Source organism: Lonchura striata, chromosome 1 (genome assembly GCF_046129695.1).
Source record: "Lonchura striata isolate bLonStr1 chromosome 1, bLonStr1.mat, whole genome shotgun sequence".
Taxonomy (NCBI): Eukaryota; Metazoa; Chordata; class Aves; order Passeriformes; family Estrildidae; genus Lonchura; species Lonchura striata.
Genome location: NC_134603.1, coordinates 71,878,531 through 71,895,128, shown reverse-complemented (window position 1 = coordinate 71,895,128; position 16,598 = coordinate 71,878,531). Strand labels below are relative to the sequence as shown.

Sequence of the window (16,598 nt, the reverse complement as noted above, 5' to 3'; positions counted from 1 at the left end):
AGATTCCATTATTATTTGTGCAATTTTTACATTTCATAATGATGAAGAGCATGATAAAGAAGGAACTCTTCTACCATTAGATAAGCATGGAATGATTAGCAGTAAATAGAAATAATGAGAATGAAAAGCTGGATGAAGAGGTATTTCTGTATTTAAAAGGATGATAATAAATGCTGATGTAAATGTTATTCTAGTTGGTATTCTCTTACTAGCAATGTATGAAAACATAAATTTTCAGCTGTGCATACACTATACTGAACAAAACCTACTCCATAAAGAATAACAATATTTTTTTCTGTTAGCCCTTGTCCATTTAGCAGTTACTCACAAGCCATACTCAAGAACAAATCAAGCATTTTTAAAGGAGATGGAGGCCAAACTAGAAGATTGGCTTTTCTAGATTTGATTGATAATTAAATACATTCAACCACAATTAAGATGCTAAATGTTAAATATTATATCCAGATTCTTCTCTTTATGGTTTGGTTTTTTTTTGGCACTTGTTTCCGTTTCATCACAACTGAGTATATGGAGCACTAGCTGCTTTCCTTCACCAGCAGACCCTTAAGTAGCATCCTTAAATCCCTCTATGTGTGGTCTGAGGACAGTAAATCTCAGCAGCACTAAACCTCCCAGCTCCATGCAGAGTTCCCCAGAGAGCCTCAGCTTGCCAGTCTGTTTGCTTAGACAGAGCCCTCTACCAGAGCAGCTCAGCCACAGGAGTTTGTGAGGCAAATCAGCAGCACAGTCTGCTGCCAAATCTTGCTCTTCTCTTGCCCTGGGAATGGACACAGGGCTCAGCAGCAACAAACCCTCTCCTTCCTTACCACAAATCTACAAAGGAACAGTTTCTTCAGCTCTAGCCTCTAGAAGCAGAGGCACTGAGAGTTACGCCTTCTGTTCTTCATTTTTTAAATTCCTCTAATATGCATTTTATCATCCAGTGCTAAATGACTCATTTCCTAGGTCTGATTCCCACCTTGTTTTTTGGCCAAATAAATGTACAAACAATCCTTTCGGTCCTGAAAAGGTGAGAGATGATATTCTAACTATGTAGACTTCAAAGCCTCTGAGCCCTTTATTCCACAGAGAACATTTAACTTGCTACAGAAGGCTACCAGGCTCTGCCCAGCTCTGCGAAATGAGAGCCAAAAGCTCTTTCCATGACTCAGTTAGAAGATGAGATTGTATCAGCTGCACAAAGGCAATGATTCATACAGCAGTAAACTGAAAGACATGCGTACCTTAATGACTTCAAAGACTCTTTTACAGGTTATGATCCTTTCCATTTTTGATCCAGGAGTGTCATGTCTCCCATCCACCCTTATAAAAAGTGTGTTCTAACCTATCCTACACAGCTGGATACTAGAAAGCACGGGGAGGAAATATCAAGATCTTGCCTCTACTGGAAGACTAACAACTTATAATTTCCTTCTTTTTTTAAATTCCATGCAAGGATAACTTGTACCCCCAGATTTGAAAACTGTTGATTTTACAGCCTTTTACTTTCTGTATATCTTCATTCATATTACATTTTTATGGTATGAATAACCTCATCAATATGTGCCTTTCTGCATCATAGATCTCTGGCCTAAATATTTGCTTAAGGAAAAATACCTCATGTTAACTTAGACGTCAGACCTTTTAGAGACTATATTATCAATTTCCTAAGTAATTCCTGGGTGCTCCTTTCATTTTCATCACTCTTTCAAAACACCTTAATCTGGAGATTGGCTGTGAAGTTGTCAGTTTCCACTAGCTTTTTCTTCTACTTCAGTAGGAATTAGGGTCACTTAGGTTTGTGTAGAAAAGCTGCAGTGTAGTAAAAGCAACAGGAAGGTTTGCTAAGGTCTTCCTTTACTCATATCAGTGAGAAATGAATTTTTTTATGGAAAACAGAAAGAAATGGAATCTAAAAAATAAGAATAAATACGGTCTCCTTCCAATTAACAGTTCATCTTTCTCATGACTTCAGAAGATACTGTTTGGGTTTTATTTTCTTTTTTCTTCTTTGATGAGTGGAAGCTGACATGCTTAGAGAGTTTACAATTACTAACCAGGTGCTGCAATTTCTCATCCCAGATTTTCTGAGAACTCTATATCTCTACTAGCTAAAGAGACTACAAAATAGCAGTGGAAGAATTTATGTAAATTTATGTTTTTCTCTCTCAGTATTCAGGCACCTAGAAGCAGTAGCAGAGTATTTTTTAATGTTTTTCTTAGTGTTTGGAGTTATTTTTCTATTTCTCTGACACAAAATGAGAGAATACTACTTGGTAATATGGAAATCTTTTAAAGACCAGATCTGGTATTTTAATTTCTACCTGAAAATTATGGGCAGACTGTTTCCTGCTACCTTCAGAGTCTGACTCCTTCAGTCTATCTCTGGAAAGAAGCAGTCGCACATATCCAAAATGATGGCTAGTTGCAATTAACTGATTCTAGCTAACATTGGTATGAAAACCCTATAGCCAAAAATCACCTTCTTACCCTTATCATTTGTAAATCGCATACTGGATTTTTGAATTTACTATAGAATTTCTGTAAATAACATGGTTATTATACTATTTGATATTGCTTTGCAGCAATAATCCTGAAAGCTCAGCCAGTACAGGTAGACTTCAAAGTAATGTATTTTGGAATATTACTGGTTGCAGTATCACAAGTAATGAGGTAGAATCATTCCATATTCACTCTCTGAGAACCTTAAAATCTGAAAGGAAATAGCAGGATACTGCTCTGGGAAGAGAAGTAAGCTTGTGAAAGCAAGGCTGACAATATTTGAATGTCTTTGTAAGGGTTTACATCACATGAACAATGTTCACTTGCCCTTTCCCCTGTGACTGATAAGCTGCCAAACTGTACAGGCTTTGCTCCAGTTCTTAGTTCCTTTATGATACACACTAACAATTTAGTAATAAATCACAACTGTTGAAGTCACTGTACTAGAAATAGAAATTCCATAAGAAATAGGAAAAGACAGTATTTTTAGGCAAGTACTCAAAATCTAAACAGGATAACTAAGAACTATTTTAAAAACCTCCTCCCCAGAGGAATGTGTTTTGTGGATGGCAGGGAGTAAACAGAAAAAAAGGGCCAATACACACATTAAACTCACAAGTGCAATTACAGTTACTATTTTACATTACAGAAAAAACAGTACTGATTTCTTTTTTAATTCTCAAAACAATTAATTTATTTGTAATAATTCTCAAAGCACAAATTTGGATATATTTGACCTAAATTTTCAGACTGCAGACTGACAGATAAATGACAGTAGGCTAGCTCACCAAGGATATTCATTACAAGATTGTGAACTGTGCTCCTCAGCACACCCAGCTTGTGACATGTTCAAACAGAATGTCTGTGCTGCCCTCTAAGCAGCCCAGCCTGAAGCCACCAGCCCTCAGCTCACTCTGATGGGGAGATGTACTTCAATAACACAGGCACAGCAGGTAAACAAAGTGGGCTTTGCACATAACTAGTTCGTATCTGTGAAGGTGGCCTTGTGAGCAGGTAAGGCAGGGTATGATCCCTTGCTCCAGCAGACACAGCAGCTGGGACCTGAGCTGGATGCCACAGGGTGGAAGTGTCCCTGCAGGTCCAGTGACTGTGCCCTGGGCACCCTGCTCCTGCACTGCCTTGGCCTGCCCTGGAGTCACTCTTTCTTTCCACTGACACTAAAGGAACACCTGTAAGTTCTAAAACCCTTCTTCTCTGTGATATCTTCATCCATATTACACATATTTATGACATTTAGTGGGCAGTGTTGATCTATGTCTCCCCATGGTTACTGTCTGTGTACCTACTGCAGGAGGGAGCTCCTACTGATCTAGCTCCAGGTACTGAAGCTCCAAAGAGAGAGCACTTTTTGCTGACACCTGATAGCTGGTGGAGGGGGGCAGTTTCATAGTTTTAACAACAGCAGAAAAGAGTGTGATGGACCTGAGATATCAGAAGCACTGGGAAACAGCACTACGTTACTTGAAACCTCCAGGTTAGGCTTTTTTCTCCCCCTCATTTGACTTCAGATCCTAAGAGGATGGTAAATTCATTTGTGATCTGTGAACATTGTCATAGATGTATACCTGAATGCCTCAGCTCTGCCTGCACCCATCTGAGAATGGAGACTCTGCTCATAAATCAGCTTTGCTGACTGTAATAAGCATAAACTAGGTCATGATAAAAATGCCCACAGAAAGAAAAAAATGCCAATAGCAAATAAAAGACATTTCATAAGCTCTTTCTTGCCTTAGAACAAAATAATTTGGGTGATTAATTCTAAGATAAATGTTGACATTTTTTCACCACCTTGTTTTCTTTTTTTTTTTTTTTTTTAGTTCTGGGCTGCTAATACTAGAATCATAGAATCAATAAGGCTGGAAAAAGAGCTCCAAGATCATCAAATCCAGCCTTCAATGGAATGCCACCACATTCACTAAGCCACACTGTGTGTGTGCCACATCTACTCATTATTCAACATTTCCAGGCATGGTGATTACACCACATCCCAGAACAACCTGTTCCAAACCTAATCACAGAATGACACAGAAACACACAGAATAAGCTGAGTTGGAAGGCACCCATCAGGGTCATTAAGTCCAACTCCTGGCCCTACAAAGGACACCCCAAGAATCCCACCATGTGCCTGAGACAGTTGTCCAAATGCTTCTTGAACTCTCTCAGGCTTGGTGCTGTGACCACTGCCTGGGGAGCCTGTTCCACTGCCCAGGCACCAGGGTGAAAAATCCTTTTCCATTATCCAACCTAAACCTCCCTTGACTCGGCTTCAGACCATTCTCTGGGTCCTGTCACTGGTCACCACACAGCAGAGATCACTCCCTCTTTCTGCCTCTCCTCTTTCTCTCACAAAGAAGTTGTAACTGCAATGAGGTCTCCCTTCAGTCTCTTTTTCTCCAGACTGAAAAAAACCAAGTTACTTCTGCAGCTCCTCACATAGGCTCCCCTTTTAACCACTGTTTTGGTGAAGAAATTTTTTTACTACCCAATCTGACCTTCTCCTCACAGCACCTGAGGCCATTTCCCCTTGTCTTATCACTTGTTACTTGGGAGAAAGAGGACAACCCCCATTCCACAGGCAGTTCTGCTCAGGGGTACCTTCACACTTGGAGCATCTTTGTTGCACTCTCGCAAGAGGAAGAATTTTCTGGACTGTAAAATTTCTGCAGACCATACAGCATCAGTGCAGTAAAACAAAGGAAAGCACAGCCATAAACAGGTGGCCATAAAAAGGAAGGTTCAGTCCCGCCCCACATAAATGACAGCAGGACTCAGCACAACTCGGCCTCTGTCCCATTGACTGGTGGTGGCAGGTTAATGGGGGATCCCAGAGCTACCTGAGCCCTGTCACAGCCACTGCCTGCAGGCTGTGGGACAGTCTCTGCTTGGGAGACTGCACCTGTCCCTGGGGAACTAGAAAGAGGTTTTCACTCTGTTCCCAGAGACCTTGAAATTAAGTGGTTTTCTTCCCTGTCAGCCATGAATGGTTTCACTCCCCCCTCAAACCAGTGGCCAGGCTGTTCCTCCAGGAGCCCTGTGTTTTATTCCAGGCTGGCAGCTCTGCATGGGGAGCTCTGCTGAAGCAGTGTGCCACAGCAGTGTCTCTGATATGGTCATGCTGCCCAGTTTTCCCTGTGGACAGGACTCACCTAACGCAGTGGTGAGCCTGCAAAGTGCCTGCAGGACAGCAGGGAAAACAACCTTTTTCTTCCCAGACACAGGTTTCCTCTGGCTGGCATTGTTCCATGCTTCCAGCTATTTACTGTGTAGTACAGCTCAACTCAGTGTAATCAGAAAACTCCTTTACTGTGTTTATATTTTTACTAGCTCATAAGGGCTCTGTAAGTCTAAACACTTCTTTTTCATTAGTATTTGTGGTATTTCACTAATACTTGTGGTATTTTATTTTGCAGAACTGACCAATACATGTTGTCCTACATTCTTTTTCTAACAAGTTATTGCTACTTCATTCTTTGTACAGAAAATCTGTAGAAAACTCTGTAGAAAGAAAAGTATTTTAAATTAAGCCCTTTGTGGAGCTGAGCTTTGACTCTGCCTTCTCTTAGATCCTTTATCAAACTCATATGATACTTGCAGATACACAGAAGTACCACGCCACCTTTCAAAGAAAGTCTTCCTTTTCCTTTCATCTACACTTAAAGACACTTTTATGAATACATGGATACCAGTCCTGTGTTTCTCAATCAAATGCTAAACACTTGAGCTGAGCCTTCTTACTATTAGCTCCAAATAGCAAGATGTCTAGGTTTTATAAAGAAAAAAAAAGGAAAAAAAAAAAAAGCCAAAGACTGCCTGAAAGGTTCCTTTTATTAACAGATTGAATATGTCCCTTTATCTGCTGCTTTTGAACTTCAGACAACTAATAACAATAGATTCTGCATAAGCCTCCCCCCCGCCCCTATAGTAACAGAAGCAAAGCTTCAAAACTTCTCCACAAGCCCAGTTCTGAGCTCTGGTGGCTGCTGGCAGCATCTCTTGTTGCCAGCAGTTGGTCTGTCCACAAAAGCTGTCCCAAAGATGAGGCCTCATGTACTGAAAGGCAAAAGACAAAAAAAAAAAAAAATCCCCCAGCCCTTACATGTGAGAGGATATTACAGGATCAATCTCAGAACGTTATACATCCAAAACATGTGAACCAACAAAAGCCCAACCGTGAGTCATTCCCATTTTGCATCATCTTGCTTTCAAATTGCTCCCAATGGAATTTAACAGACATTATAGGAAATAATAGAATTGAAAAATGGGAACTATTTCCACATAGTGGGTTTTTCCCACAGTGGATACAATTTGAATTGCTAATTCACTGCCAGATGTGCAACCACAGACTCTGCGACAACAATCCTCTTCCTACAGTACTTGATTATTTCTTATTGTGACTCACTGAGTATGTTACAGGATTATATCTAGCCCAGGCTGGAGGGTTTCCATTTTCATATTTAATTAAAGAACAGTCAGAAACAGGTACATTCAAACCTATGTGGCATAATATTTTAAATAATTTAGAAGGGTAACCTTCTGAGAGAAACTTTATTCATGAAAACATTAAAGGTGAGCTCTTGTCTCTAATAAGGCCTGTGGGAATTCTTCATTGTTTTCACATTCCCCAGAGATCTTTTTTTCTATTTAAAAATATACTGGCAGTTTTTAGCAACTCTACCATTAGTTTTTAGTGCAATTCTTCCTTAGTCCCAAAAGATTAAACTAATTCCACACTGTAATGACAGATGATACAGAAAGAACACACAGGAAAATTCTTAGCAGGCAATATAGCACTTAAATAATTGCTAACCCCTTTCCCCCAGCCTCACCCAAAACAGAATAACTTGTCCAAAAACAGCACAAGCACTAGAAAAGATACGGAAATTAATGACCAAAATTGCAATTTGGGAAGAACTGCAGCATCTTATGACCTATGTTATCCTACTGGAAAGCTATCTTACCATATCTGAAAAAAGCATAAAGCATGCGCAAATAGATATTTTACCAATTTTAGTACCAGCATAGTTAATGATTTCCAAAACCATAACACAACAAATTATGCTAGTTTGGGCGTTTGAACTCAAAAGCCTAAAAGCCAATAATGAATTAGGAGAACAGACAAGGATTCAGGGAAAATGCAGGCCAGGCACTGGCTGTGTCCACACCAGAGATGCCCTACACAGGGTAGATGTGAGCTGGGCTGCACATGTGCTCTTGTTAGCGTTCAGGAGCATACATAATCACAGGACATGATTATATGCAGGTGCTTTTATCAAGAGCTCTGGGAATCAGGGGTACAAACCCAAATCTGACTCCGACATGGCTTTTGAGCTGAATGTATTTTATATTCTATCGTTATATAACTTACATATTAATTATTAAACTTATATTGTTCTATTTTATACATTGACATGAGTTTCTCATGATCTTTCTTAGGTCCCTGACCACAGTTTATCATAATTATTCTTATGATTAAACAATAATTATATTTAATTACTAAACAATCATCACATCTAACAATTATATTATTTATCATGTACTAGCTACACAGGTGTAGTTCTAGCAACTACAAGTTCTTCATGTGCTTAGGGTGTTTATTTTTCCAGGGCCTACTAAGCTTATTTTTCCTGTTAACCCTAAATCCCCATGATTTTAAAACGCTTTTATTATCACTTTCATGCCAGAGATGGTTTCTTTTGGCAAAGCACACACACTCCCCATGCCCTTTGGCTCCTCTGGTGGGAAGCAACCAATACCTGTAAAGTGTCATTCTCCTCTATGAAGTTGAAGTACTACCAACATTTAGAAGCATTACAGTGAAATACCTGATTGTTGTTGGTCTTTGTCACACAGTGACGTTTTCCAAAATGTATAATGGAGCTTTGGGGTTTTTTATTTTTCTGTCTAATTCTTCTTGAGTAGTAGATCAAATTAGCTGTTTTGATTGCTTGTATTCCTTGTTCAATATTTTTTTTTCAATTTATTGTCACAGTTTATATTCCCAAGCATAAACACAAGATTGTGTGACTAAAATTAAGATGATGGCAAGAGTTTCTACGCCACACACAAAAGCAAACATTAATGCCTCTTTCAAAACCCTTTCTGAAATGTCCCCTGAAACCCAGCAATAAGTCAGTGTCCCAGATTTCGAGGCAAGATGTATTCCATTTGCCATCTGCATGGCAGTTGTCTTCTGTTAAGTGGGCAGTTTTCCTTATTTCTTCCACAACCAGTTCTCCCACTGGGGAGACATCTGCTGATAATGGGCTACTGAATGTCACTGAGTTACTGATAAGAACTATAACATCCCATTGTGAGATGCTCCACCCAGGGGGAGGAGCCAAGCATTCCTAACTGGATACAATCTGTGTTTGGGGGACACCAGACTCAGGCTTTCCCGCTGGATTTCCAGGAGGACTGCAGCCATTCTAATTTGGACTGCTACCAACACCCTGACCAAAATCATATCAGGTTGTATTCTGACTCTCTCAGTGGTTTTTCTTTTGTATGATTGCATGTATTTTGTTTTCTTTTTCCCTTTTCCTAATAGATTGTACTTCTGACTTGGAGTCTCTCACTGGTTTTGCTTTCAAACCAGAATAGTCAGACTGAGTGAAAGACAACCAAGTCTCACACCTCTGAAAAGAAAACTGATGAGGGGCTGACATCCCTGTCCCTGTCTTTCCATCTGTCGCCACTGTCTTGGGAGCCTCTAAGAGCCACAGCCCAGATCCCCTCTTCCAGCACCAGCAGAGCCAAAGGACATGAGAGTTAAGTGCTTGATGACACTGAAAGATGTGGCAGTGAAGACCTGCTGTCCACCACAACTGGCACCTGAACTCACCGCTCCTGTGGTACTTCTCAGCAGGCAGCCTTGAACCTCCTGCCTGAGACAGGAATATTTTTTATTTCTTCCTCAGAGCCCTTGCCTTGAGACCTAAAGCCTTGATAAAACAAAGTACCACTGTTGCCTTACTGGCACTTAGCTTGGAGCTGAAGAATTTGGGAATATTGGTGGCTTTGGACCACTTCCTTTCCCAGGAGACTTGAATTCCAGTACCTCCTATAAGCTACTGAAATTCAACAGGAACCCTTTTTTTTTTTTTCAGAGCAATCAGATGTTTTGTAGCAGCACTCTCTACTTCAACTTCCTATTATTCCTCAATAAATTTTCCCTAAGAAATCTTTCTAAGCTTTACAAAAGGAAATTAATGCCAGTATTCCTTCTTGAGCAATTCCTCCATGAGAACATAAATTTGAATTTCCTGATGGATTGAAGGCATTAGCAGTGTCACTTCATGCACTGTGAAATAAAGCTCTAGTATTCTCCTAGGAAAGGCAGTAAGGCATCCAAAAGTCCCATGTGTTATGGACCTATTATGTTAAAAACTCATTATATGTCTGTCATAATTACTGATGAAAGCTGTCCAGGACAACCAGTCTTGTTAGGCTATCATGGGATTTTAAATGCAGTTATATTTTTAAATATCTGCAGTCAACTTGTCCTCAGATGGGTAACCAGGATCATCCCTGCATCTCTGAGTAGTCCTGCAAGCCACACACTTGATTTAAGACACTAACATGAAATATTGCTTAAAGCAGAACAGAAGATTGTTGTGACCTTTACTGCTGTACTACTGTCAGACCAAAAACACCCCTCCCGTTCCATACCATTCACATTAAGCAATTTGTCAAAATTCTTCAAAGAAGCTACTCTTCATCTTGTTTCTCTAGAAGCTGAAACTATCACATGAAACTAAATTAAACTTGTACAACTTTCCCATCTGTTCTTCAAATCTGTATTTGTCCATTCCAGTAGAACCTACATCTGCTAGCTAATGCTGCTTTTGAGACTAAGTAAAAATTATGTCATCCTACCTTTCAGCTCCATGGAGGACAAAACCTGCTCCAGCCCTGCATTTCCAGCAGCATGCTAAAGACCTGCATTGCCATTCTTTATGCCTACACACCCTCATGGTCTTTATTCATTGTTCTCTTTAATCTATAGAAAGTATGTTCTGTGCACATACTTTTTCCCCAGTAAAGTTATTTTAAAGGATTTCTTTTTGTGCCAGGTTTACATAGGCATTAGTCACCTAACACTGCAGATGAATACAGACAAGAGCAGGCAGACAGCTAACCTGCCCACGCTCTTCTGATAATGCCTCTGAGTGCCTACCTGTATTAGTCTGGTTCATGCTCTGGTTAGCTCACCAAATTCCCTCCTAGCCAGCTCACTTCATATTTTCCATTCCCTTTCTGATGGCTACCCTTGATCTGTAATTACTGTATTTGAAAAATTCCCCCTTTTTTTGATGTCTATAATTCTTTACCTTACTCACTTCCTTTTTAAGCACAAGCATGTATTTCCAGGGACGTTTTTTATTGTATTTGAGGATTTCTGTACTTTTTTAAGGATTTAAATTCTATTACTTTTGTTGTCTTTTTAAAAGTACTTTCAACCCAAAAAATTCCCTTTCATGATTTAGTGTCATGTTGTTAAGTTTCAATACAACTGTTTCCATGAGAATGCTTTGTATAAGACAATATGAAGGAACTGAAGCTGTCTATGAAAATAATAATGAAAAAATATTCTGAGCACTGTAGCAGATGATGTTCTTAAAATCCTTTTTCTGATATGGGTTAAGTTACGTGCCATGAAAACTGAAAAGCAATATGTGACATGGAGAACTTCATCCCTTACTAGAAAATGTTGGACTCCTGATTTTTTTGTTTTAAAAGTTAACATTCTGAAGATAAAAACAAACAAACAAACAAGTTTCTTTGTTAATGGAGTTAACTTGTTTTAGCTAGTTACACAAGCTCTGGCACTTTTTGTGACACATGACTTTTTAAAGCATCATCCAATACAAAGTTTCCTCACTCAGAAAGTTGAAATTGAACCACTGGCTCCCTGTCCTTCACAACCAATTGCAATTTCAGAAGCCTAGCCCTTTGGCAAAGACAAATTCAGGTGTCAGATCCACGGAGGATTCACTGTGCATTGTTCTGTGGAAAATTCTGAAGGGTAATGCTCCCTAAATTGGGTGAGTTTCCTGAAGCACTTTCACTGTGGCAGTACAGAGTCTGAGGAGCAGCCTGCAGCACTGGGAAAGGAGAGCAGCACAACAGGTCTGATGCCTTGAATACTGTCATGGACCCAGTGAGGAAACCAGGTGAGTGATGCCATTCCAAAACATCCACTCATGGTGTGCAGGGCACAGACAAACCTAGGCTGCATCCAGAGAAACATTCCCACAGTTAAGTCCATAGCTGTCTATGGAACTGGACAAAAGACTCACTGAGCAATGACAGAAAAAAAAAAAAAAAAAAAAAAAAAAAAAAAAAAAAAGAATAACTGAAAAAGACTACAACAGAGTATTCTTGCTAATATGGGCTATACCACATGTAAAATCAGCACAAAACCTTTCTGTGAATCAGCTGCAGTGATTATTTTCAATCTGGCAAAGAGACATTCTTTGCCTTCTTTTCTCTCTCCCCCATCTGTTAATGCTTTCTCTATTGTCATGGCAAATTTCTAAATTTGCTTGCATTCTGCAGTTAGGTAACATCAGATTTCAAAACTCTGTCTCTCTAAGTATATATATATATATATATAGTTAATCCTGGTCATCAGACAAAATTTGATATTAAGTGATGTTAAAATGATGAGATAAAAATATCTGAAATTCTAGAAATTTGGCTAGTGAGGGAGGAGAACCAGTCCCCATGCTACAAAGTGAAAAGTAGCACCATTAGCTAGGTGATACTAAGGTCTCAAGTCAGGTCAGGAAATTTCACCAGAGCCATGTTTATATTTTCCCTTGTCTATTTTCAAATCCCTCTTTACTTTTAGGATAAATAAATAAACACTGAAGAATGAGAGGTCACCCTGCACGATATACAATTAGTATATTATATGCTGTCATAGTTATTTTCCAAATATTTCAGTGTTAGTTTGGGCAAGGAGAGAAAATGGGCAGTACCAATCCAGTCTTTCAGAATTCCATGGACAGACAGCAGTGCAAGAGAAGATGAGGGGATCAGCCATCTGGGGATCCTTTGCAGTCAATGATACATAAACTGTTGTCTTGACAGTAATGAAAACAAGAGAGGGAAGGTACAGATCTTCAGGCTACATGTGGTGACTAACAAATCAGATGCTGTGGAGTCTGGTTTGCTGCAGGAAGGTGCATTTAATGAAAACTTGTGCCTGGCAGGAGATTCCGCAGCTCATGAACAGACTATGGGGAAAATATGCATCTGGAGAAATGGCACAAAAAGCCACTATCCAAGCTTGGCAAATTGACTCCAAGAGACAAGTGATGTATTTTGGCACAAAGGATGGAGGAAAATAAATAAGGGTACTTCTGGATCCTAGCATTTCCCAGAGAATTGCTTCTACATCTTACATTTATACATTTGCACTTTAGGGGCAAGATAAAACTAATTAAAAACAGAGCAGGCTCATTGTACCCATTTTAGGGCATTTGGAAGTTTTTTCATGTTACATTTTTTGAGCTGATTGTATTTACTTTCAGAATCAAAATATAGTGTTGTGTTACTGACAATATCTTGTTACTTGTTTTGTCTGTTTTGAAGAAAACTTGATTTTGAAGCTGTGAAAATGAAACTGCATTGTACCTACATACCAGAGGTTATCAGATCAGGATGGTGCAAGTAGTTAATATCCTCAGATGGACAGCCCTTCGCTTCACCACCCCACTTCTCAAAAAGCAAGTTATTCTTCATTCCCTGCCCTGTCTCATGGAAAAGAAACTAAAACTTAGACAAAAGAGAAGTATGGTTTATTTGTTCAGTGTGGGAAAAAAAAATAAATTTTAAAAAGAAAGGTAAAAAAGTATTATAAAATAAGAAAAAAACCCAGAGCTTTCCAACAAATGCATACAAGATAACATTGTAGATAAACATTATCTTGACAAAAGAAGATGCTGAAAGCCAACAGTAGTTTTAGTTTCAGCAACGAAAAGTCTTCATGAGAACAAGAGGTATGTGTAATTTGTTTTGTTACTTTGTGGTAGAAAAATTGTCTTGTTCATGGATAAAGTTCAATGATTTTATAATGAAATTCAAGAGCAAAAAAAAAAAAAAATCCACAGAAAGGGCAATAAAAGGTGTGAGAGAAACTTCCATTTTGTTAAGTAAAGTTCTCTAAAAAAGGTGATTTTTCCATTGTAAAATAATGAGAATTTGCCTGAGCAGGAATCACACCTGAAGCTTCTGCTTTCTAGTCAAAAGATTTCACCCACCCCATTCACATCTCTCTGGAAAAGACCAACTGTCCTGCTCTGTACTGCTGTGACTAGGGCACTTCTCTGAGGAAGGCAGAGAGAAAGTGAACTCATGTCTACCACATTGTTCCTGTAGCTTCACAGGTTGCTGAATTCCAGAACTTTTTAACTTTGAATTCATAAAAAAATGAAGGAAACAGAATTTTATGTCAATTTTTAATTTCGGGTCAAATTGACTATTTGCCTAAGTAGATGTTCTTTTTATTTTGTTTTGTTGGATTTTGGGTTTTTACAGTATGAACAAAGAAAATAAACTTTCGGATTCAAACTAAAATTTTGTCTCTGATGCTTGTGCTGAACTTTGTCATTCCTGTTGACCGAAGTCTGCAGGACCCAGCCCTGAGAGGGAGGGTTCTTGCAGCTTCTTGTCCTCTGTTGGACAGGAAGGCCACCTTTTCAGGAGGGACAGTTCTGGGGCACTTGGCCCTTAATGCCACATGTGTGGGGGGCCAAAGCCCCCACATTATCACACACTTGACACTCACTGAATCAATGGACCTCAGCAGAGGCTGGAGCCCAAACCCCATACAGTGCCAGAGCTGGGGTTGGGCTCCAGCCCAGGCACAGCACTAATATATGGGATAGATGAATCTGCAGGATATTCAAAATATCCTATAATGTACACCTGGATCTCACATGTTACCAGCTAAAGTACAACCATGCCATATCCTGGCCTGGGCAGAAGAGTTGATGTAATTATTTCTGTTCTGTGTTGCTCATTCCCATGCTCACGGCATAGGTTCTTCTCCCTCAGATGTGTTAATATGACCTTTCATCTTCTTAAGAAATTTACAAAAAGTCAGATCACTAAAAATCCGTATTAAAATCAATCCTTTGGAGAAGAAGTAAAGATATTTTTAGGAAAAATCCTAGAAGTACATATATCTAAGCCACAAGAAAAGCCCCTCTCCAGACAGAACCATGGCACTTTTTTCGTTGTAAAGACCACTTATATTGCCAGAATGTACAAGTTACTTGCCCAATTAAAATAATACAGGTTTCCTTTGAAAACACTGCTGTCACAGATTAGTCCCAGAATTATTTTTGCAGATTGTTTATGCAAAATAACTTCTTAGATTTAAAACAAACTGTAGTAATATTGGTAATCTTCAATACTGCTGTTCAAATGTCCCAGTAACTCATTAAGCAGAAAATCTTTCCCAAGCTTTCACCTTCTGATTTAGAGAAGTACACTTCTGTTCCCGCAATTAACTGAGTAACAGGAAAAAACAAAACCACAAAACTTGTACTTATACAAAGCCCAAAAATAGATTATCAGCAACAAAAATAAATACAAAAACTCTGAAAAATGCTGATTGTAGCGCTTTAATACCCTGAACCCTGCTTGGCAGTCTAGGAACCAGGAACAAGCATACGTTTTTGGGGGAGCCAAAGGAAAAAGAAAAAATAATTAGAAAAAAAAAACAAACCAAAACAAAAAAACCACCACCACCGCCAACAACAACAAAAAAACCTTTTTACCAGCAGTTCAAAATTTTAAGGTGAATATCATAAGGTACTGCAGTGGATGAACAGCCCAGAACAGAGGAAGGTTTTTTGATACTGAGCACAACCATTACCAGCGATGCCCCTCTCTGTCCCCAACAGAGGGAAAACAAGACCCAATTCAAAACTGATGGCGGGAAAACCGGAACCTCGATCACCGTCTCATCCCATAAACCAGACCTTTCCTTAGGCAAATGTGCAAAGCCAGGGCTGGCCAGGCGTAGCGTCACGCCCTTCTCTGCTCCTCGCTGCCCGGGGTCCCGTGCCCCGCGGGGCTGCAGAGCAGCGTCCCAGCAAAGGGGAGGGTTTCACTCAGCCCCCGCACGGCTGCTGCCCCCGGCTCCGCTCCTCGCTGGGGGCGGCGGCGGCGGAGCCGAGCCGCTCTGCCCCGGGCGAGATGCCCGGGCCGCCGGGGCGGCGGCGCGGCGCGGGATGCTCACCCTGCGGTTGCGGTCGGCCTCCCGCACCTCCTCTTCTTGGGGGCCTTGGCGGATGAGCGCCTTCAGCACGATGCTGTTGTTGGTGCAGCAGGCTCGGAAGAGGCTGAGCGCCTCGGGGCTGTCGCGCTCGTCCCCCTCCAGGGACCAGACGTCGTCGTCGTCCAGCCCCGCGGGAGGGTAGAAGGAGTCGTCTGAGGCGATGCTGCAGGTGTCGGGCAGCTCGGAAAAGTCCTCGTACTCCTCGCAATCCTCTTCCTCCTCTTCGTCCGGCTCCTGGGCGGCAGCCTCCGCCGCCCCCTGCTCGGGGCTGCTCTCCGCCTCGGCGCCGGGCATCTCCTTAGCGGCGGCGGGCGCGGGGCAGACGCGCTCCCCGGGCAGCTGCTCGCCGTGCCCGGACAGCAGCACCATGCCGGCCGCGGGGGCTGCGCTGGGCCCCGCGGGGCGCTCAGGGCGCCCGGCAGCCGCGGCTCTGCCTGGCCGGGCTGGGTGCCGCTGCCCGCTCACGCAAGGGTCAGCCCCCTCCCGCGGGTCGCCCCGCGGCAGCCCGGCCGCCCCCCGGGCCGGGGCATGCCGCCGCCTGCGGGGGAGGGTCCGCGGGACCGGTCACCGCCGTCGCCACGGGGAGCGGGGAGAGGCTGCGGGCGGACAGGGCGGCTCTGGGGAGCGCGGGCAGTTGTCGAACTCCCGGCCCGTAATCCGCTCAGCATCGCTGTGAGGAGATTGGGGCTGGGGTTTAGCGGCGGGGCGCGGTGCCGGGGCGCGGTGCGGGGGGAGCGGGCGGCGGCCGCTCCCCGCGGGCCCCGAGCCGCAAGTGCGGGCC

At 41.6% G+C, this 16,598-nt stretch overlaps 1 protein-coding gene across 1 annotated transcript in view; it reads right to left on the bottom strand.

Moving 5' to 3' along the window:
- ANKRD33B (ankyrin repeat domain 33B) overlaps nt 1-16,186 on the bottom strand; it is a 48,329-nt gene extending 32,143 nt beyond the window's left edge. The window contains exon 1 of the mRNA XM_021538417.3: nt 15,779-16,186. Within this exon, the coding sequence (XP_021394092.3) occupies nt 15,779-16,186 (408 nt within the window). The remainder of the gene's footprint in view (nt 1-15,778) is intronic.
- Nucleotides 16,187-16,598: the final 412 nt, after the last annotated feature.